Source organism: Brugia malayi (genome assembly GCF_000002995.4).
Source record: "Brugia malayi strain FR3 genome assembly, contig: Bm_v4_Chr4_scaffold_001, whole genome shotgun sequence".
Lineage (NCBI taxonomy): Eukaryota > Metazoa > Nematoda > Chromadorea > Rhabditida > Onchocercidae > Brugia > Brugia malayi.
The window spans coordinates 2,070,860-2,095,115 of record NW_025062478.1 but is presented as its reverse complement, the minus strand read 5'-3'; the positions used below and the strand labels follow the sequence as shown (position 1 = coordinate 2,095,115).

General features: G+C 21.4%; 2 protein-coding genes across 3 annotated transcripts; one reads left to right on the top strand and one right to left on the bottom strand.

Moving 5' to 3' along the window:
- Positions 1–3,197: 3,197 nt before the first annotated feature.
- Positions 3,198–5,694, top strand: Bma-glb-22 (Uncharacterized protein; the record flags this gene model as incomplete). The annotated part of the gene is made up of 6 exons (XM_043081348.1): positions 3,198–3,254; positions 3,663–3,857; positions 4,183–4,317; positions 4,525–4,702; positions 4,861–4,952; positions 5,497–5,694. The coding sequence occupies 6 exons, from the start codon at positions 3,198–3,200 to the stop codon at positions 5,692–5,694; spliced, it is 855 nt and encodes a 284-aa protein (XP_042937282.1).
- Positions 5,695–7,577: 1,883 nt separating this feature from the next.
- On the bottom strand, positions 7,578–19,832 carry Bma-ttbk-7 (Uncharacterized protein; the record flags this gene model as incomplete). Of its 2 annotated transcripts, XM_043081346.1 has the most annotated exons (19): positions 7,578–7,641; positions 8,038–8,228; positions 8,347–8,457; positions 8,623–8,832; positions 9,256–9,590; positions 9,979–10,146; positions 10,942–11,077; positions 12,128–12,157; positions 12,426–12,572; positions 12,908–13,061; positions 13,409–13,549; positions 14,189–14,258; positions 14,688–14,764; positions 14,878–15,044; positions 17,583–17,669; positions 17,978–18,148; positions 18,514–18,728; positions 19,111–19,261; positions 19,767–19,832. In XM_043081346.1, the coding sequence occupies 19 exons, from the start codon at positions 19,830–19,832 to the stop codon at positions 7,578–7,580; spliced, it is 2,691 nt and encodes an 896-aa protein (XP_042937280.1). The 2 variants fall into 2 exon arrangements, with proteins under 2 accessions (XP_042937280.1, XP_042937281.1); XM_043081347.1 differs by lacking the exon at positions 12,128–12,157.
- Positions 19,833–24,256: the final 4,424 nt, after the last annotated feature.

Below are 24,256 nucleotides of genomic sequence, written 5' to 3'. Positions count from 1 at the left end.
TGAGAATTTAATCGTTCTTAACAAATTGTTCAATATATTGAATTAATCATAAAAGTTTTGATTTTTTTTTCTTCTCTCAAATAATTTGAAAAATTAATGCAACAAAATTTTTTGTACGAAGATATTTTGAAATTTTTATAAATTTAATTAAATATTTCATTTTCACACCCAAAAAAAAAAGTGGAAAAAACGAAAAGTGAATGTTCAATTTGTAAAAAAATAATTCTTTTTTCTAAAAAATTTAAAAATTTCTAAAAAATAATTTCTGACCTTTTTTTTTCTTTTCCCTCCTAAACAGCTTTAAAATTGTACCTTAAAAATAATTAATACTGTTATAAAGCAAATAACAATCATTTTTTTTTTTTCAACAAATGCTAATTTTATCACTAATTAAAATATGAAAAGTTATTTCTTTTAAAACTGTTAGAGTAATTGAATAAACATTAAAATTAAAGTTTAAGTTAAATTATAATATCATCATTAGAATTGTTAACTTATTAATTAATAATAATTGAAATAATATTATGGCTGCAATTAAGCTTAGCTATTGATTAAAGTTAAAATATTAAAAGCAATAAATGATCTCAATGATAAATAAATATTATAAAGTATTTATTGATAATTTGTTCAATTGAGATTAAAATTAAAGAATTTCGTAGTTTTGACGTTTCATCTTTTTTTTTTTTTTTTTGTTTTTTTTATCATAAAATTGTTAGAATTATTCAATTTACAATCTTTTATTTTTTTTTCTCTTTCTATAACTTGTTTTCTTCAAAATTAATATTCTATCTCTATCGTAACCGAAATATTTTATGAAATTTCTCAAATCTCAAGGGAAATTGAGAGGGAGAGAGAGAGGGAGAAAGAGGGAAAGAGAGAGGTAAGATAAGAAAAAAATAAGCTCTCAAATAATGACTTTATAGCAAACAGATGGATAACGTAAGTTGAAGTAAGTTTGAAATTAAATAAGTTACACAAGTTTTTTCTTTCCTTTTTTCTTCTTTTTTTCGATTCCTTTTTCTTTAGAGAATTTGAATTGACCTATGAGAAAGTTATAGTTTTGATAAATTGTAGACATAATTTATAATTTTAGGACTAAACGTTCCGTTTTAATTGTACAAAAATATAATTGTATATAACTAAAGTTTTTTTTAATATGATGTTTTTGATATGATAATTTGCAAAAAGTTTAGTTTAAATATTTATTTTAGAAAAAAAAAATCGGTTGAAAATATTTATTTAACTAATACAACTACAAATTTATTTTTCATTCTTTGTTGATTTTTTTTTAAATTCCTTATTTGTTTGTTTCTTTTTGAAATATTTTGCCAAATTTGCACATTGTCGAAAATTTGAAAACTTTAAGCATATTTTTTAAAGATATTAAAAATTTAAACGCAGTACTCGTTTTTTAGTATAAAATATATGCAAATTTAGGGATTACAAGAATGTTTGCATACTGCTTTTATATCATCTTAAAATTTCATTTAAAATAAATTCATAATTCTTTTTTTTTTTTTTTTTAATAAAAAATGATTTGAGCAGAATACTTTCAATTTCTTTTCAATATTTTAGCATTTTAAAATAACAAATATATCAAGAATTATCAAAAAAAAAAAGGATCAAAAATTAGTCACTAAATGGTGTGTAAATAATAAATCTATCTTTCATCAATTGCAAATACTAAAAATATTTCTAATAAATTGAAGAATTGAATAAACTGCGAAAAAATCTCAGATTTAATGTCACATCAAAAAATTGATGCATTAATTTGAATAAAATATTTAATTGGACGATATTTTGCTGTGTGACATTTTTAACAACAAATATATTTGATGTAACATAATTGCATGTTTAAAATGAATGTTAAAAATTTATTATCAGTGATGTGAAAATGTGTGATATTTAAAAGATTTTAATGATCTCAATTTTTCGCCTATCTATTAAATCTCTCACATTTTCAAACTCTTTTATTTCTTATTTCATTCGTTTTATTTTAGCCAAATGACCGTTATATATTGCACTTTTGTGATTTAAATTTTACTAAAATTTCAATAATTCAATTCTACAATCAGATAAGCTCATCGAATTGTCCATTTTCGCTATATTTGCCCCGAAATTTTAACATTGAGTGAAAAAATTTTTGACTGAAAATACATTTTAAAATAGTAATAAAAGGAAAATGAATAAAATATCAAAAAATGAAATAAATTTTTTCAGTTAATAAAAATTGTTAAATATTAAGCAATTATAATTATCTTTTCTTTTCTTTTTCCCAAAAAAAAAAAAAAAAAAAAAAGATTATATTGATTTTTTGATAACAAATTTTAAGTTTTTATAATTTTCACAAATGATTTCCTCAAATGTTTTTGCTCTTTTAAATTAAATGAAGCATTTAATTTTCTTGCGTTTTTTATTTTTTTATAAATGTAAAAAAAATAAAAATTCATATTAATTTTTCTTGCAATGATGAAAAGGAGAAGCGATAAATTAATTTTTACAAATGGATTGAATTTTTTTTATCAAATTGCTATTAATTGCTATAATTAAAATTACTCAGATAACTTTTTGAAAGAAATTGCGAGTAATATTTAAATTAAAATTATTGATATCCTGTTAGAGATATTTTTTAAAAGAAAGTTTGTAAGTGCTGCTATTTTTTTTTAAATTTCTAAATCATTTTAAATAGTTCATTTTCATTGGTTAAATATAAACTGGGTAATGACATAAAATATTTGAATATTTGAAATAGATTTTGGTTTCATAGCAAATAGTTGCACTAACAGATAACATACAATAATCATGCGTAATATTTGTAATTATCATATGAGAATTCATTAAAAACACTGAAATTCAATTTTAATTTAAATATTTTCAATAAGTTATTTTGTTTGTTTTCTATCTAAACATTTAGACAAAATTTTTTAGCAATTTTGTTAATTATTATTTTTAGCATAAGGTATTCAGTATTCAGTATTGAAAACAAAGCTTGCAAGCTTACTTGAAAAATTAATCTTATTTGATTTGCACAGTAATTTTTCCTCTTATCAGAATTAAATTCAAATGAAATTATCCATCCATTTTTTAAAGTAAATTAATAAAATGATTTTATTTTTCCTTATCATTAAGATTAAATTATTATTATTTATTTTTCCAGCATATTTTGGTACAATTTATTGTACAACGATAAACTTTGAATGATTGTTGCTGCTCGATTTACTAGCAAAGCTAAACAAAGCATTGCTGGTGATAAGGTAAACAAATTTTAATGTGAATTATTCACCAAAAAAAAAAAAAATATAATTATTATTATTTTTATTATTATAAAGAAAATGATATTTCAGTATTTCAAAATGAAACATTATTGAAATTATTTCTGAAATTATTAATGATTTTTTTAAAACATATTTGAATTTGCTTGACTAAAAAAATTTTTTTACTTAATTATTTATTATTTTTGATTGCTTAATATTTGATTATTTATAAAATTTAAAATTCTACAAAATTTTTGCAATTTTACTGCGAAAAAAACAACAAGAAAAAGATGTCATACTTAAAAAAATAAAATATCTGTTTGTATTTTTTGAAATTTTTAACTAATAACTTTTAATTACTATCAAAAAAAAAAAAACAAAGAATTCTTTTACGTCTGTAATTTACAGAAAAAAACCAACAAATCCCAACGAAACCGAAAAAAGAATTCGGCACCATCCCATCAAACATTTACATCCGTTACACCGATTAATAATAGGCTCCTGTCACAGTCATCATTGAATGAAGAAAACGGTCATCAAAATTCCGTTTCCGCATTTCAAGCAATCCATTACGGATCCATATCCAATCTTCGTTATATCGGTGTATGCATGCAATTATATTTGTCATTTTTCATTTCTTTTTATTAACAAATAAAATATATATATATATTTTTTAGGAAAATGAAATATTTTAGTTTTTTTCAACCAAACAAACCCTTTCATAAAAAAAAAAAAAAAAAAATATTTTCTAAAACTTAGTATATGTTTAATCATTTTAAATTTTCTCTATTACAATATTTTTTTTCAAAAGTTTCTTTTTTTTTTTTTTAAACTTTCTCTTACATATATATATTTGATAAATTTGATTGATATTCAAATAGATATTCAATTTTTGGTTATTCCAAATTTTTATTTTCTAATATTTCAGACAAATAAATGGGGTTTAATTTATCAACAAACACTTGCTTTAAAAGTGACATGGAATAGATTATGTAAAACACCACATTCAGCATGTCGTGGTATCAGTGCTATCATGGGAGAAGTTTTTAATCGTTTAAATGAGGCATTCATAAAATATTAATGCTTTTTTTTTTTTTTTATTATTATCTTTCTTTTCTTCTTTTTTTTTTTCAACAAAATTTGATGAAATTTTTTATTTAAAATTATTAAAATTTTTTATCGTTTTTTTTATTCATTAATATAGTACAATAAATATATTTAAAGTATTGTTTTTAATATATTTTTTTAAAAGTTTTTTTTAAATTTATAGAAAAATAAAATACTTCGCGATATCTTTTACAATGCAGCATTTGTTAATGGTATCACAGAAGGTCGTACAATTGCAACATTGCATGATCATTCACATTTTTTCACATCATTAATTAGTCAAATAATTCAATCATTGGATACAGATTCGGATGATATTCTCAAACATATTAAGAAAATTGGTTATATATACATATTTCTTTTTAATTTAATTTAATAAAATTTATAATTGAAAAAAAAAAAAGTACTAAAAATATTAGTTTTATTACAAATAATTATATAATTGAGAAAAATTGTATATAGTTTATTATATTGCATTACATTAAATTTAAACATTTAGGTTTGTGTCATTTTGATTTGACAAAATATGGTTTTCAACGGAAACTTTGGGATCATTTGGGTGAAGAATTAGTGGATGTTTTAGTTGTACAGGTTGTTTTTTTTTTTTTTTTTTTCAAGTTCTTTTATTTTTTATTAAATTTTAATTAAAGAATTAAATCTATTTTAAAAAAGAAAGAAAGAAAAAAATGTTGTTAGGTTTTAAATCTGATTGAAATCTTTTTTTTTTTTTTTTGATAAATCAAAAAAAAAAAAATAAAATTAACTTAAATTTATTGTTGATATAAAACATAGTGTAAAAGAAATATTATTATTTCTTTTATGTGCAATTTATCCACCATTACTAAATAGTACTTACATTTCTCGTAATTTAAAATGAATTATTATTTTTTATTTGCATTTCTTTTATGTCTTATTTATATAATTGATATGTTTTATTTATACATAATTTATTATATAATAAAATTCGTATTTTAATAATTTAACAAATTAAATTCAATTATTCTTGCATTTTTTTTTTTTTTACTTAAAAACGAAAACAATTGATTCATTTTTATCCTTTTTATTTATCATTCATTTGATAAGAATTAAAATTATAAAATCAGTTTTTGTGATAAATTTTTGTTTAAAATTTTAGAATTGCGTACGCAGTTTTCCTGGTTCATGTCGTGCATGGACAATATTAATTGCTAATCTTATCGATCATTTGTGTGCAGCTACAATAAGCTCATATTCTACAAGTAATACTATGAAATTACAGTATCGATCAAAGTTAACTTCAGCTACAATCTCAAATCAATATCAAATTTACAACAGATGTAACAAATTGAATTGAAATGATCATCTTACATTCATTATTATCAAATTGTAAATTCATTATAAATAAACTTTAAAAAAAAAAAAAAAAAACAAAAAAACAAAAAATGAGCAAGGAGAGAATAATTTCAAGTTATATAGCCAAACAAATAAGATAAATATATTAAAAATTTGTGAAATTCAATCAAATAAACTTTAATTATTTTATGAGTAATGAATGATAACATTTGACTGTAAACACTGATCATTTTATGAACAATGGATGACATTCGATTGTAGGTTGTGATCAATCTGAATGATCATATTTTAATCACTTTATAAGCAGTGATCGATCGATCGTAAACTTTGATCATTTTAAATGATCATATTTTGATCAGTTCATAAGCATTTGATAACACTTGACCGTAAACTTTAATCATTTTATAATTTAAAGATAAAGAAGTAAGTTATGATTGAATTTTAAAAATGTAAAGATTGTAATTTAATGATTCTCAGAATTTCGTATTCATTTCAAACTTTTTAATATGAAAAAAAACAGAACTCACATTGATAAGCAATCATAGAAGATGTAAATTTAGCCTAAATTTGGTAACTTTTTTTTTTTAAATTATCTATTTAAATCATAAATGAATTTTAATTCGTCCTTAATTTGATAAATTTTTTTTCTTCCTAATTTTAATTTTATTTCATTTAAATTCAATCTTTTAATACTTATATTAAATTGGAAATAGTTCAACTTTGATTATTATATTAGATGTAATTTCAATTTGCTTACTTCTTCGTGTAATGAAAAAAAAAAAAAAAAAAAAAAAAAACAACTAAAACTATTTTATTATTCTTAAATTGTTTAACAAAACAAAAATTATGTCAGTTAAATTGTTATAACGCTTGATATTTATTAGAAAATGCATTATTTGTTTTACTTTGTATAAATACTTATCATTACGATAAGGTAACGATTGCTTTTTTTTTCTTTTTTTGATGAAAAGTTATTATGACATATCAAAGGTCATTTGTATATATCAAAAGGTCATTTGTATATATATATATCAAAGGTCATTCTAAGATTGTACAAAAAAAAGAAAAGAAAAAAAAAAGATTGTGATAATATACAATATTGCAAAACAAAATGACTAGAAAAAAAAAGAGAAATAATTATTAAACAAATGATTATTTTTATCTGATAATTATCATTTTTTAATCATAATATAAATTATTGCTAAAAAAGATGCATCAAAAAGGAAAAAAGTTTCTTTTTTTTTTAAAAAAAAAAACACCTGCTATCATTTTCCAATAAATATGAGAAGATAATATGATAAATATATCATTATCATATTGTATGAGCAGGCAAAAGCGCATTTGAGCAATTGCACCAAAAGAAAAAAAAAAAAAAACGATTTATTAATTGCAAAATTTTTTGTAATTACCTAATAAAACTTGTTTGTTCTGAAGAAAAGCAAAAAAAAAGAGATTTATTTTTTTTTATTATAAATATCAAAATTTGAAATACATATTGAAATTAAAAATTATTTTTATAAATAGATTTTCAGCTTATATTTTAATTCGTTGAACGATAAACAATATGGAAAGATTATTTGATGTTAAGGAGACAAAACCTGTATAATCATTCCATATAAGAATATTAATATTAGATAAATCCGGAATTCCTGAAAAAATATTGTTTAATCATTAGGAAAATATACTATTACATTAAATTTTTCAATAATTAACGAATAATAATCAAACACAAGATCATTTAAATACCTTTAAAGAAAAAAAAAAAAAAAAAAAAAAAGAAAAGAAATTTTATACATATAACCGGAAAAGGCAAACACAGCTGATATTTGAACATTAATATAAAATTTCGAATATAAGAAATTGCATAACTATCGAATTAAATTTTCAAGACTGCATTGCTGTACGTGGTGGTGATGGTGTTAATCCAAGAAATTGATACCTTTTCCGTCTAAAATATATTATTATGTTTATTAATGAGTAAACAATTAGAAATAATAAATATAAAAAATGAATTTTTTAAAATTCTAATATTTTATTTAAGTGATAAATGAAGAATATCCTTTAGTTAACCTTTGAGATAAGGTATGTTTAGTAATAAATTATTTTTAAAATTTATCTAAATGATTAGCAATAATTTATTTGGGTCATTAAAGAGGACAATTAATGTAAAATATGCAACAATGTAAACTTTTTCAAGTAAACAATATAAATTTGCTAAATTGAATAAATAAAAATTATCTTAATCAAAAATTAAATAACACTAAGTTAAGTATATATCACTTAGCATCTTCCATTACTTTATTTGTGGCAAAAAAAAAAAAAAAAAAAAACAATTTGAAGTAACCTTAAGTTAAGTATATGCCATTTAGCATCTTCCATAACTTGATTTCTCCCATCTGATGATGATGTCACTTCGATACCATTATTAAAAAGATGTTTTTCACTAATACTTTTCTTAACTGATCTTGTTGCTCCATCAGTATTTCCGGTTTGTCCACCTATTTCAGGATCACGTATTGAATTTTTCCATATTGACTAAACAAGTCATTCATCAATAAAAGATGCTGCATGGTATTCACAGAAGTAAAACATTACTCATATCAAATGCCTTTTTTTTTTCTTTAAAAAATACAATTTAAAAATGATTATTAACCTCATTAACTGGAAATGTTTCCTGACATACAGATCGTCTTCGTAAACGTCGTTGTCTTCGTAATTCTTTTTCCTGATCAGTATTACTGTTACTATTATTTTTAGCACTTATCTGAAATAGTATAAATTCAAAGATAATGAATAATTTCATCAAGACTTCTTAATTTCTTATCATTTTATAATTTAAAAAAAAAAAAAAAGAATTTAGGAATAAACTGAAAGTAATGCTTAAATGAAATATGCTATAAAATTTTATTACTTATAATAAAATGCTAACCTTAGAATCATTTTTGATATTTGCAGCAGTTTCATTATTTTTATCATTATAATCAGTGCTGAATTGTGTGGAGGAATTTTGAAATTGTAATGAAATTGCATTATTATCCAATGAAAAACGTTTTGATGTATTATCATGGCGATTTGAAGTATTATTAGATGGCGGACATGTGCCAGTAGCGCCATTACCATTTGCAAATGAATTGAATGACTGCAAAATTAATTGCATAATGAAATTGGATGAAATGAATAAATATTTCAATTGATCGAATTATTTGAGAAAAAAGTGAATATATCATTTAATTATTATAAGATAAAATGATTGTAATGTTGATAAAAACAGAAATGTAACATTTTATTATCTTCATCCGTTTATTTCGGGATAATGCTAATTGTGGATCCGTATGAGTTGTACCATCCGTTGCTTCCGGATGAAACTAAATATAGATCCGTTAAGATGTATTATAGTTGCTTCCGGATGATACTAGTTGTGGATCCGTGTAAGATACATCATCCGCTATTTCTGAATGATACTAATTGTGGATCCGTATGAAAATGCATCAACTGTTGCTTCCGGATAATACTGATTGTGGATCTGTACGAGATGTATCATCCGTTATCATGATAAACTTACATTTACAAGATTTTTGAAATGCATCATTAACGAAGCAGATGCTGATTGAACAGTTGAAGTAGTCGGTGCCATTGCATGTAATAATGGTTGAAAAGTTGTTTTTGTTGGCGCAATTGTCTGAGGAGTGGTAAATAACGCCCGTGCAACAGGAGGTGTTACAGCTATTTTTGGTGATACTGAAGGTATTACCGACGGTAATGATGAAATTAAAGCTTGTTCTGGAGTTGATACTGTGGTAAATAAACGAACATTGTAGGGCGATAAATTGGAATTTGTGGTGACCAATGTTTGCTTATCATTTTTTGCATCAGTATTATGTACAGTTGTAGATCGAGCTATAATTGGAAAATAATGAAAATTTTAAATTTATATGTAGGAAAAGAAAAAAAAAAACACAACAATGCTATGTATGTTAAAAAATTTTAAACTAAAAGTTAAAGTAAATTGAAAGAGAAAAAAACATGTCGGTGACAATTTTTCTCTTCGTTTGTTTTTTCTTTGATTTTTAGTTTTAATGAATGAAAAATTAGCAAATATTAAGAAATAATTGCAGTATGTTACAATAAATTAAAAATAAGAGAAATCAAAACTAAGAGTAAAAGTAGGTTAAAGTAAATTAAAAGTGTGACATTTTGAAGGAATTTGAAAGAACATAATTTCAAATTTAATTTGTTAAATTTTAAAATCAAATTAAACTTCAAATTAATTCAAAAATAAACAAACAAAGTGCTGCTGATGGTGGTGGTGGTGTTTGTGGTGATACAGCTACTGAAGAATGCCTTCCGGTCAGCGGTAAGTGTTTACTACCGCCACTATTATCTGATTTTTCCACGCGCAAACAGTCAACATTTGTTGCTGCTTCATAATCGGCACAAGATTCATCGAATGAGCCTTTAAAAAAAAAAAAGAAAAAAGTAAACAAATGAAATAGAAATTTAAAATTTAATTTCTAAAAATCCTAAAAAGAACAAATTTAAATTTAAGCATTCTTTTTTTTTATTAACTATAAGAATAAAAACATATGTCACTGACATTTTTTCTCTTTTTTTTCGTTTTATTTTTGGTTTTAATGAATGGGAAATTAAGCACATTAAAGTAAATTAAAAGTAGGAGAAATAAATAAAATAAAAATAGAGAATTCCGGAATAATCAAAACAAGCATTCCATTTTTTTTTTTTTTTGATCTTATTTTACACTATTGTAAATGTATAACTAGAAAAAAATAAAAGAAAAACAAAACTATTTCATTTTGCTATTGATAGAATTTTCATTTTTATTTTATTAACTTCCAAATTTATACAAATCAGAAAAGAATTGAGAATTTCGAGAATGAAATATTTCTTATAAAACTGTACAAATGTCAAATATAATTGTTTATTATTTACAATAAATTGATAAATTTTTGTGCAACATTTATCAATTATATTGGTGATTGATGAAAAATTTAAAAAAATTTTCCAAATTGAAAGACTGGAATAAGCTAAAAACTAATAATATTTAATTTTTTCGCTATGATATTATCAACTAACGAATTTATTTCTATTAATTAATATGGAATCATGTTTTAATCAATTTAAATATCAAAAATGAAGTAAAATGAATTAATTAGTAATTAAATAGTAATTGCTGATAAACACTAATCAGTAATCAAATAGTAATTCCTAATAAACACATATATACATGTACCATGCCATCGACTAATAATTGTTGGTGCTTTTAGATGACTGCTAATACCGGTTTCTGAATCCGCTTGCGCAAATGTCTGTTCAACCACTGACGGTGCATCATTCATTTTTTTGCTATACCGTTTCCCGCTCGAAAGCTATAAAAATTTTAAATGCATTTTTTAACATTCACAAATTATTCCTCTAATTATTTAATAAAATGAAGAAAAAAGAAAAAAAAAAAAAAGCTGAAAGAATTTTCCAATTAAACTAATATGCTAAAATAGAAGAGCGTTAACAAAAAATAAAAAAAAGAGCAAAAAAATTTAATTAGAGAAATGATATTTTTAAGAAAGTAATATTTTTTAATGATTTACAAGACTTTATATATAATTTAGGATAGGTGACAATATGTGACATTGCATTAATGGAACAATTGATCAATTGATTGATATGATCCAATGATAATAGTAGACTAATATCAGTGAAAAAAAAAAAAAAAAAGAAAAAGAAAATTATTTTACTATCAGATTAAATATAAAAGACGAGACGATAAATGAAATTCCATTTGTACGACATTAAATTGCTACATGATAAGTTGACAAATATATTACAATTGATACAGGTCAAAGGTTAATGAATTGATTCTCTAGTCATATTTCATGAAATATTTTATTGAAAGAAAAACAAATTACACTAATCAGTTTGATTCAAATAAAATATCATAAGAATGTAGATTAACTCAACCATTATTATTTAGTAAATAACAAATAATAAAATAAAATTTAGCACTATTACACTATTAATCTTTACGCTTATAATTATAAAGTTTAAATACTACTATTTTAAAAATTTTTCAAAAATTACAATATTGCAATTACAAGAGAAAAATTAAAAAAGCAAAAAAAAAAAAAAAGAACTTTGACAAACACATAAAGAAAAAAAATAAACAAAGACAAAAAAAAAAAAAAAAAAAAAAGGAAAACTAATAACTATGACATTTTGATGTTAATTTATATCAAAAGCGATAAGAAAAAAAAAAACTATTAAATAAAATAAGAAAATTTTGCAATTTATTTTTAGCTTTTTTTTTTTTATTTTTTTACTTTTTTTTTTTTCATTCTAGCATTTGACGACAAAAAAAATAAAAAAATAAAATTTGAACAGAAAAGAAAAAAAAAAACGCACTCAAAAATTGATGAAAAAACCTTGCTGTGTCGAAGTGAATTGAATGATCGCTAGAATGAATGATTGAACAAATAATCTCGATGGAAAATATAGATATGGTAATGTTATCATAATTGAGATAAGATGAAAGAAATATTTATATATATATATGCATGTATGATAATATATGCTATTCCGGATTCCGGAATATTAATATTATTGATATAATTTATAGGATGTAACAATGATTTCAACTTCCTAATTTATTTAAAAGAAAAAAAAAAAGCTTGATTTTTTAAAGAGTACAAAAAAAAAAAAAAAATTAAAAATAATAATTACCGTTAATGAACGATTACTCTTTGTGCTTTTCTCAATGGTATTTGGTGGTACTGTTTTATGCCGTTTTTGATGTGTTCGATTTGTTTTTTCCTGATATCCGGTCACTTTTGAGGTATTTGAGGTATTCAGTGGTATATGAAATGTTACCTAAAAAATAAAAACTAAATTTTCATTTCTAATCAAAATTAGTAATTTTAAATAATTTCTACTAATTACATTTGTTTTTTTTTTTTTTCTGAAGATACTAAATTATTATTCAAAACATTTTTATTCACTAATTATCTATCAATCAATCAAAAAATCAATCTACCTGAAACTTTTTAAATTTATATTACTTTACATTACTTTCTTTGGTTTATATCATTACAATAATAATTACATGTTTATTTAATATTATTGTGATATTAATTACGTTACAATAATTCCTTAAAAACTAAATATTGAAAAAACAAAACAAAACAAGTAAACAAATTAAAAATAACCTCAACATCACCGATTTTCTTTTCATCATTATCAAGCGATGTTTCAATTCGCAGCTTACTAAATAAATCAGCGGTACCACTAGTTGATGCCGCAGCTGCTAATCTTGCATTTACCGCATCGATCACATCAAAATTTACAGCGCCATATTTAGGCCTAAAAAAATTATTTATAATTAAAAAATTAAACTTTATTAAAACTTTTTTTTACACAGTATTAAAAATAAAAATTTAAGCAGAAAAAAGAACAAAAATAAAGTGTAAAGAATGGAAAATTAGGTGGAAAAAAAAAAGATACAATGAAAATAAACAATTTGATAACATATTTTTCTATTAGATTTTTGATTTGCTTTTTTTGCTTTTTCTTTTCGTCTAATTTTTAAATTATTCAAAAAATGATGAAAAATTTATCTTCTGCTTATTTAAAAATTAAATGTTTTTTTTTCTTTTATCTTTTGATCATTTAAAAATTAAATTTAAAAATAAATTGAAAATTTGCTATACCTCATAAACTCTTGTCGTTTGTATTTAGGCTTATCATGCGTATCTTTTTCTGCAGTAGACGAATATTTGACATGATGACCAGTGTGATCATGGTCATCGTCCTCTTCACCCATTGTAATTGGTGCTTGAGTGTCCAATCCTCTAAAATTTCTATTTACTATAAATTTTTGAATAATATTTGAAATTTGCTTTAAAAATACTGAAATGAACTGAATAAATCATTAAATGATTTATGAAAATAGTTTAAAAAAAAAAAAAAAAAAAAAAAAAAAAAAACAAAAAATAATTAGTGTTAGTTTTAAGCAATAATTAGCTATTTTACTAATATTTTTCTCGTAAAATTTAATAATTGTTTTTTAACAATTGGAATTGTTCGTTGTTTTAATTCTATAAGAATGATTTTTCAAATAGTTGTAATTAATATGGGAAAGATTTCAAAGAGAGAAAAATGTTAAAGTTTAAATGAAATAGAAGATAAACAATAAAATTTCGACCTAATTAACTAAAATATATGAGTTAAAATTAATAAACTAGAATAAGTACTGTTTAGTTTTTAATCAAAAATTATATCATTATCAATACAGTAGATGTGATGTCTGATAAAGGAAGAAAATAAGGAGAGAAAAACAAAATATTAGACAAAAAAAAATTAAAAAATTAAAATGATGACTGATAATTATGCATTCCATAAATTTATTTAATAAATTTACGTAAAAATATTTCTTAGCATCTAATTTCCGTATGATAAATTCTAGATTAAAAAAACCGGAAACTATTTACTTATTCTTATCCTCGAGTAAACGATCTTTTAATGCAGTTGTATGCGAACGATTTCGTGCTGGGATTGTACCTGAAATTAAATTCAACCTTTTCAAAAATATTACTATTTTTTTTTTTTTTACACTTGAAACTTTAAAAAGGTAATTCTTCTGTTATAGCAAACTCTTTATTACAGCATTTTTAAAAAAAAAAAGAAAAAAATCGTTTTCTGTTTTTTCTTTTCTTAGTAAATGTTAGCTGTTTATTTTTATTAAAATGTGTTAATTAATTAGAAACGAAGGAAAAACCACCAAAATATTTTTTTTTTTTTTTGAAACAGAAGAATGAGTTGAAAGAATTTAAAAAAAAGTGTTACACAATTTTTTTTTTTCTTTCTTTTCAAACAATTAAAGTAAAAAAAAAAAAAAATACTGTTGCGAACTTCACAAAATTTTTGAATTATTTTATATATGAAAGTTTACAGAAAAAAAAAAAAAAACAAATAAATAAACAAACAAACCATTTAGGCGAACTTTTGGACCAAGATTTTCATAATTAATTTCCCAATCATATGGCTCATCGGTATTTATACCATGCCTGAATTATGCAATAATATTTATCAAGAAGGATTAAATTATTTTAATATTATTTATTAATTCCAAAATAACAAAAAAAAAAAAAAATTAAATTTTCTTTTTTTTTTTTTTTACCGTGTAATAATATTTCGTAGATTATTTTCCAATAAGCCATAACTTGGCTCATCTGGATAGCCAAGTGTTTTTAGATATGCTGCAAAATCATGTAATTCTCTTGGACAACCATCCAATAAAACATTTAAATTCATTTCCTCTTTCATTCGACCCACTTCATCTTTATCCTAAAAATATTTAATTTAGTTGCTAAATAATTTAAGTAAATAATACTAAACAAATATATATTTCATATTACTTTAGCATACCCATTTCATTTCAATTATTAAAAATTTTCAATATTGTCCCATTTTTTTTCCCTCATTCATTCTAATAAAATTGAAAAAAAAAAAAAAAAAAAATTAATGCTATTATTGATATTTTATTATTATTCATAAGAACTTTTAGATATTTCAGTAACAATTAAATATTTTAAACCTATCTCTCACAACCATTCAACATTTATAATTATAAATAAAATGATTTTATTCAATATAATTTTATAAATAATCTTTCGTTCGTTCATTTTCTTTCAATTCAAATAATTTTTGATTGAATAAAAAGGAAAGCAGGGAGAAAAAAAAAAAAAAGAAAATATGAAGCTTAAATAAGCTTATTATTATTATTATGTAAAAGGAACATCTGCTCTGAGAGGATTATTTGCGCAATTCATTTTTCATTTTCGCTCATTCAATTATTTTACTGCAATTTAAACAACATTTTTTTTTTCCTTCTTTTTTAGACTAATAATTATTATAAATGGGAAATTATTATTATTATTATTATTAGCTAATATTTTGTGAAAAATTTGTTCGTTTAGAATTAATGAAATGAGGAAGTAATAATTATTCAATTCTGAAACAACTGATATTATTATCAATATTACAAATTCTTGCTGCAATTTACTTTAAATTATTCATTTTATCTGTTCATTTGTTGTAATATGTATATATCATATCAATTTGATAATTATAGAAAAGAAAAAAATTTTACAATTAATAAATGTAATAAATTTTACTCACTGTTTCCTTTTACCATTTTTGTTATTTATTTCAATTAAATTTAAACAAATGAAATATAATTTTACCAAAGAAATGAAAAAAAAAAGAAAAGAAAAGAAAATTCAAAACAATTATGATAAGAGAAACATATCACTAAATTTCGTTTATTTTTTCAAATTTATTTTCTCATTAATGTATTCATGCAATTTTAAATCAATTAAATTTAAATTTTGTTAAAGGATAAAAAAGAAAAGCAAAAAAAAAAAAAAAAAAAAAAAAAACAAAATAAAATAAACAACTGAAATGTTTTGTTTGTTCCCTTGTTTCTTTTTTTTTTTTTTTTTTTTTTGTGATAAAATGATATAAAATTCATCTTTTCTTTCCTTTCTTACTTCCTTCTTTTTATTTATCTTTTCAACTAATGCTAATCAGCTAATAATAAAATAAATAAACAAACTTAAATTACTAAGAAAAAAAAAATAATTTTTTTTTTTTCATTTCTTTAACTTTTATTTATTTAATTTATTTTTCATCTCTTCTTTTTTTCTTCATTATCTTATCCATTTCAAATAGCTTTCATTCTTTCTTATCAACTATTTTCACTTCCATCTATTATTTAATTGTTTATAAGAAATGAATGACAACATTTTTCTTATTTCTTTCCTTTCATTCTGATCAGATGATCACATATCAGCTGACCTTGAAAAATTATTTAGATTAGCATGATATGAAATCAAAAATTACTTGCAATAAGAATATAAATTTATGATTGAAATAGATGCACAAACATTAAACTATGAAATTCTTTCATTTCTTTTTCGTATTTATTTTTTTCATGAAAAAATTTATTTAAAAATTTGAAGTGGAAAAAAATAAGTCTATTTTTCCTCTCTTTTTTTTATCCCTTTTTTTTAGTTTATAAATAAAAATTTAGTTAAAATATGATGAATGAATGAAAAATGAAAAAGTTATATAAAATATGATGAAAAAAAAAATGAATGAAAGTTTTGAAAAAAAAAAAGTGAAAAATTAATATATAAAGAATTATTTAAGAAATTATAGAACAGCTGCAACTTTTTTTTTTTTTTTTGTTTTTTAGCTAAACAATTTTTTCATTATAACTTTAATTTTTCCTTCTTTTCCTTTTTTTTTTTTTTTTTTTTTTTGTTTGGAAAGAGAAGAAATGATATTTTTACAATATTAATAACATTTAGTTTAGTGAAGAAGGAAAATGTACGAAAAGTAAGATAGAAAGTTTTATGGGAATTAATTAGCAAAATAACAAAATAAATATCATTTCTATCAACAAAAAAAAAAAAAAGAAAGACTTTAAAAAAAAGCAAAGAAATAGAATGAAATATTTAAGAAAATGAATTAAATTTTGGAAAAAAAAACTTCCAACTCAAATATTAATTTTAATTCCTTCTTTAATTTAAGAATGAAAAAAAAAAATTTTCTTTATAAATTTAAATTTGTAGTTTAGAAAAAAAAAAATTCATAGTTGAATGAAGAATTTATTCAATGATTTGTCTTTCCAGATGTATTACAACCCTTTTTCCACTCTAATCATTTATTTCATTCCTAATCTAAAAATCAAATAATCATTAACTAATTATTCATTTGTGGTTTATTATTTAGTAATAAAATTCAATCTAATATTACAAATGAAATTTGTAAAATTAATGGAAATGAAAAGCGTTTTCGAAATTGAAATATAATTTTTACCTTAATCTTCCTCCATGGCAATGAACCCTGCAAAAATTCAACTAACATATAAAACAATGACCATAGATCATCTTGTCGTCCCATTTCCTAAAAAAAAATTTGAAATTATTGAAAAACTTGCATTAAGATGAAAATTTTAGAAATTTAATTGTAAAAAAATTTCCTTCCTTTGTTCGTATAGCAGAATTTAAATAAAATTTCTCATTTGTTGAATAAAAATTTGATTACAATAATATTCAAAGCTAAAGCAAAATAATAATTTAATTTTTTTTTCATTCTTTATTTTCATTATTATCAACTAATCATATCATTTTTATTTTAAAATTATTCATTTCTCGACTTAACAATCAACTAATTTTCTAAAATATTTAGAGGGAAGAAAAATTAACTTTTACCCTATTTTTATGAGCCGAAACAGCAGCATATCGTACGGTACCTCGAAAACCAGCTGCACTTCTTGGACTTCGAATTTCACCTTTTGCATTAAGATATTGTCGTGCAAGACCAAAATCAAGCATAAAAACCATTTTACAGGTAGCATTTGTTCGACCCAATGCAAAATTTGACTAAATATTTGATTAATTAATATTAATTATCAATTATAATCATTAAATAAAGTCATATCTGATAAGAATAATAAAATATTTAAAATTGTAGAATATTCGATCATTTTTTTTGATACATATATTGTATTAATTTTACAGAAAAACACATAATAGTTTATCAATTATTAATTAATTATCAATTAATCAATTATCAATATCAATTCACTATCAAAAAAAAAAAAAGTCATATCTAATAATAACAAAAACATTTAATTTTTAAACTACTCGAACTCTTTTTTTTGATACAGGTATTATATTAATTTTATCAAAAAAAAAAAATCTATTGAAATAAAAAAAACATTTTCAAATATATTTGAAAGCCGAACAGGTTTGATATCACGATGTAAAAATCCAATTGAGTGTATTTCTCGGATAGCATTCAAAATTTGTAATCCAATTCGAATTGCTGTTGACAATGAAAATGATTGCTTGGGTGATTCACGACGTAAATCGGCTAAATTCTTCCCTTGTAAGCTCATTACCAAATAATTAAATTTGTCATTTCGTCCACACCCGTAAAATTTGCATGCATGTCGCTTTCCTATATAAATTAAATATGAAATTGAACTGAGAAAAAAAATTAAAATAGCATATATTTCAAACAAATTATAATTCTTTAATCATATATCAACATTAAATTATATAAAATTGAACTAAAGAAAAAAATTAAAGTAACATATATTTAAAACAAATTGTAATTATTTAATTTTTTCTCTTAACATTATATTATTTTCATTCTTAGATAAGTTTAATAGATTTTAAATAAATGAGATCCTATCTCTTCTTTTTTCTTTTTTTTTTAAACTTTTAAATTTTAAAATTATCTCATTTATTTAAAATAGTTTGAATGGTTTTCCAAAGAAAAAAAAAAAAAAGAGAAGGAAAGGAAATGAAAAGAAGAAAATTTTTGATTAATTAATAACCTTGAAGTCTTCTCAGTACGGCAACTTCCATTTTAAGTACTTGTTTGGTTGCTTTACTAGATTCAACTTTCACAGCTACTCGTTCACTACGATTTTGTAAATCAATTGCTTCATAAATTTCGCCAAAACCGCCACCGCCAATTTTCATTTTCTAGAAAATTATAATTTATATTTATAATTAGCATTAATTGTTCATTATTATATTTATTAATTGTTATGTATACAATAATAATTTTGTTTGTTTGTTTTTTTTTTTTTTTTTTTTACTTTTGATTTGTAAAATTATATGGCTAAAATTCAAGTGCTTAAAGATTTCTTTTTCGATCATTCTTTTATCTTTGTTTTAGTAATTTTTTTTTTCATTTTGTTTTTTAATTTTATTTTTGAACTAGATTCATTTTTTTTTTTTTTTAAAAAAAAAGAAAAGAGAAAAAAAGCTGCTAAATGGTTATTAAAAAAAAAAAAAACTTAGATGTTTTTTTATTGAAAAAATTAAAAAATGTTGTCAAAGTGGAAAAAAGTTTAAGCTAAAATACAACAACATAAGCTAATGTATTATTATAAAAAATTTTTGATAAAATAAATTAAATTTGAAATGATTTCATTTTGAAATAAAATAGAAAAAAAGAAAAGAAAAGAAAAATGAAAAAATTTACGATCTTCCATCGTTCTCGGATAATTTGACTTGCTTGAAGTATTTCGCCTTCGCTGGAACTCGTCATAACGGTTTGGCATTTGTCATTCAGTATGTATTTTGATTATTAGAACATTTAATAAATAGAACAGAAGGGAAATAAATTTCGAGGGAGAGAGAGGGAGAGAGAGGGAGGGAGAGAATGAGCGAATGATAACCCGTATCAAAAGAAAAAAGAAAATACTTGAGGCACCTGAAAAAAAAATTTTTTTATTTTTTAAATTTTAAGTGAAAATAAAAATTTCACCAAATAACGATATGTAACGAATGTTAAAAAAAAAAAAGTGATAAAATACAGTAATATTTAATTTATTTTGAATATAAATGACAAAAAAAAAAAAATGGAGATGTAAATTCAATTAATTTCTTTTTTTTTTTTAAATTCATAAAATGAATTATCATAAGTTCATGATAAATTCATATACATAAATCAGATGAATTGATTATATTCTTTGATTTCTTTGTAATCATAAAAAAAACCAAGATTTTATTTTCTAGACTTTTACCGTTCATTTTTTAAAATTAATTTTTTTTTTTTTTTTTTTTTTAAAAAGAAAAGTGTGAAAAATCACATATTTAAATAAATTGTTAAATATATTTTAGCCATTTAAATAAATAATTCAAATCAATTTTGACAAGGAAAAAACACGATTTTTTCTTTTTTGAGAAAAATATTCTTGTAAATAGAAATATAATGAAGTGAGAAATATTCTAGTAAAAATAAATTTTCTAATACTTGTTGATAGGTTTTTCTCATCATCACTTCCATTGTTATTGTCTTTTCTGTCGCATTTCTTTAACCCAATTCATGTCAATTTCTTACCAAATTTCAAAGACAAATGACATGCAATTTGTGGAATATAGCAAACAAATTAAATAATCCATTTGTGACTTTCAAAAAAAAAAAAACAGCGAGAGAGAGAGGGAAAAAGAGAGAAAAAAAAGAGAGAAAAAAAGTGATTTTTGATTTTTTTTATTTATTTTTCTTTTTTTGAAATAAAAATTTTAGAAAGAAATGGGTCACTTTATATTTATGTATATATATATATATATATACATGTGATAGAATTTCTTGAAATAATCGTAAAATGGATGATTAAATAAATTTGATTAATTAATTAATTTTTTTTTGTAAAATGTATTTTTTTTGTAAAAACGCATTTTTGTAAAATATGTAAATTATTTCAAAATTTTAGTACCACATCATTATCATATATAAAAAAAAAAAAAAAATACATTATAAGTTTTATAAACATAAGTACATAAAACCCAAATATGAATTATTTCCTAAGTATAAATAAAGCCAAAAAATGAGTTATATTTGAAACGGAAACAAATAAATTAAATTTAAGGAAAATAAAAAGAAACAAATAATAAAATAGATGAAATTTAATTAATGACGAAAAAATAAAAGAAGAAAAAGAAAAGAGACGAGATAATTTGATAATTAATGAATGATATAATAATGTACGAAGAAATATTTACACATAATATTATTTAGGACAGTAATTGTCAACAATAAATGAAACGATGCGCATTAGGAGCAAATCAAATTATACAAACATTTGAGCAAATTTGAATGACAAAAGCAAAAGTTTAAATAATAGACAAATTAGTATTTGCTAAGTATAATTACATGTAAAATACATAAATATATTTAATATAATTAAATATTTGGAAATGAATGAACGAAGAAAGGATGTGAGATAATGTAAATAATACTTTTAAAAAATTATATTATAAATAATTTTCAATCATATTATAATATTTTATTTCTTTAAAAATAAATTTAAAAGTTTCAAGAAAATAAATTCAAAAAAAAAATAAATAAATATAAAGACAGAAAAAAAAGAATGAGAAATGATGTAAATAGTTAAAATCTATTGGTATATTTTTACAAGTTTAAATGAAGCAGCTTGTGAAATTTGTTTTGAAAAGGAAAAAAAAAAAACAAAGTAAAAAATAAGAAAGAAAAGAAAAAAAAAAACAGTAAAGAAAGAAAATGAAACTGGATTAAATGTTATTGAAGAAAAAAAAAGAGAAAAAAATACATTCACAAAATAAATCTTTTCCGCTTTATTTTTATTTTTATTATTTTTTTTTTTTTTATTTCTATTTTATTTTATCATTCTTTAATTTTTGCTGCTTTGTTTTGTTCAATTTAATACAACATTTTTTTTTTTTAATTTCTATTTTAGGAGATAAATATCTTTTAATTTCATTCAAGAAATGCTTATCCTTTAATTTTTTAAGAGATAAATAGGATATCACAATTTCTCGTTTAATTTTTTCTATTATTATTTCATATAATTTTTATGACTTATTTAACTCATAAATGGAAATTTTTGTTTAATTTAATACAAAATGTTTTATAAATATTTGTCAAAACATATTCAATGAGTTATTTTTGAAGTAATATTTTAAGATTAAATATAACAAAATAAATGTTTGGATTTTATTTGTTGTAAAAATTACAATTTGGTTAAAAATTCATTAAAATTAGACAAACAAAAATTTTTTTTAAAAAAAAAGCAAAACAAAATGATTTTTATTTTCAACTTGTTATGATATTATCTTTAGCATAAGGATTTGACGAATGACAATGAAAGAAATAGTTTTTTTTTTTTTTTGCAAGACAAAAAGAAAAGAAAAAAAAAATTTTTAATCTTCTCTGTTTGGATTCCCAAAACTATCATTCATTTAAATTTTAGTCTCTTTTTTTCCTCAGTTTTTGTTTGTTTTTTTTTTTTTTTTTTTTTTAAAGAGAAGGAAAATCTTTTTTTTTTGTTATAATATAAAATGCGAGAAGTGACATGAAAAATATAGCTTATATATGTCACAAAATGGATTCTCTTTCATATAAAATTTTTAGAAAGAACATACTTTATATATTATTGCTAAAAATGATAAAAACCATTTTTAATTTTTTTTTCCCCAGAAAAAGAAAAAAATCAGTAAAGTCGAAAAAATTTGAATGAATAATTGTTTATTTTCAAATTTTTCCAAAATTTAATAAATCAATCAATCAGTAGTGCGAAATTTTCTCTTTTTTTCTTACATAATGTAAATAAAATATTATTTAATAAATCACTTATAAAATGCTACATACATATATACCAATCGAAGTGATAAAGTAAAAGTGATAAGATAAAATTCGATATGATTGTTTAAAACTTTTTTTTAGGTTAGGCTGAATAATGCTGATCATACATTTCTCATTTTCATTTTTCTCTCGGTAATTTTAAAAATTTAAAAAATTTATTTCTATTTACAAATTGTATACATTGCATTTAGCCATCCTTCGAATACCCATCACAAATTGCTCTATGTATTCAAATAAATGTTTTAAGTATTTGAGTACATGTTACTTCAGTATTCAAGTAGATGTTATATTTACCAACTAAATATTCCATAGAATAAAAGTAAATTTTGAAACGTAGTGACTGAATTAAAAATTTTCATTACTGACAATAACAATTATCATGACAAATAACAATTAACATATTTGAACAAAGTATTAAAATTTTTAAAATAGAATTGTTTGGGAATAATAGTCTTGGAATTAAAAAAAAAAACCTGAGAAAAGAAAAAAATCAATTTAGTTGAGGAAAGTGTCCTTTTTTTTTAAAAAAAAGAGTAAATTTGAATCAAAAAAAAGTAAATAAATAATAAAAAATACATAGAAATTAACTTTTACTCAAAAACAGAAGAAAACTTAAAATTAGTGAATGAAAAATATAACGATGTTTGTTTGTTTAGATAATGCAATTAACGAAAGTTAAAGAGTATGAGTAATCATTAAATAACTTACATATTAGTTCTTATTTATGCCATCAAATATTCTTCAAAATGTTTTAGTATAAATTCAATAATAGAATATTTGGAGAAAAAAAATCATATCGATAACAAAATTTAAAACAATAAAATAATACTGAATAAGGAGAAAAAATTTTTTCTTTTTTGAATTTTAAATTTGAAAAAATATTTTTATTAAAATTTTATCAAATCTTTTTTTTTTTACAAAATGAAAAAAAAAAATGGATCAAACTAGAAAGTAATGGAAAAAGGCTAAAATATGTAAAAATGTGTGGAGCTAAAAAGTTTAATAATAACAAGCAAAGTTTTTTGTTGGAAGATTTTGAAGTGAAATATGAGGGAGAGAGAGAGGGAGAGAGAGAGAAATAGGAGGTGCAAAAAAGATGAAAAGTATGCAAAAGTTTTTGTTAAAAGATTTTAAAGTAAAATATGAGAAAGAGATGAGGAGAGAAAGAGGGAGAGAGGAATAGGAAGTGCAAAAAAGATGAAAAGGATGCAAAGTTTTTGTTAAAAGGTTTTAAAGTGAAATATAAGAGATAAAGAGAGAGAGAAGTAGGAGGTGCAAAAAAGATGAAAAGGATGATGATGACGATGATAATGATGATGACGACAACGACAACTGAGAACCTTTCTTTA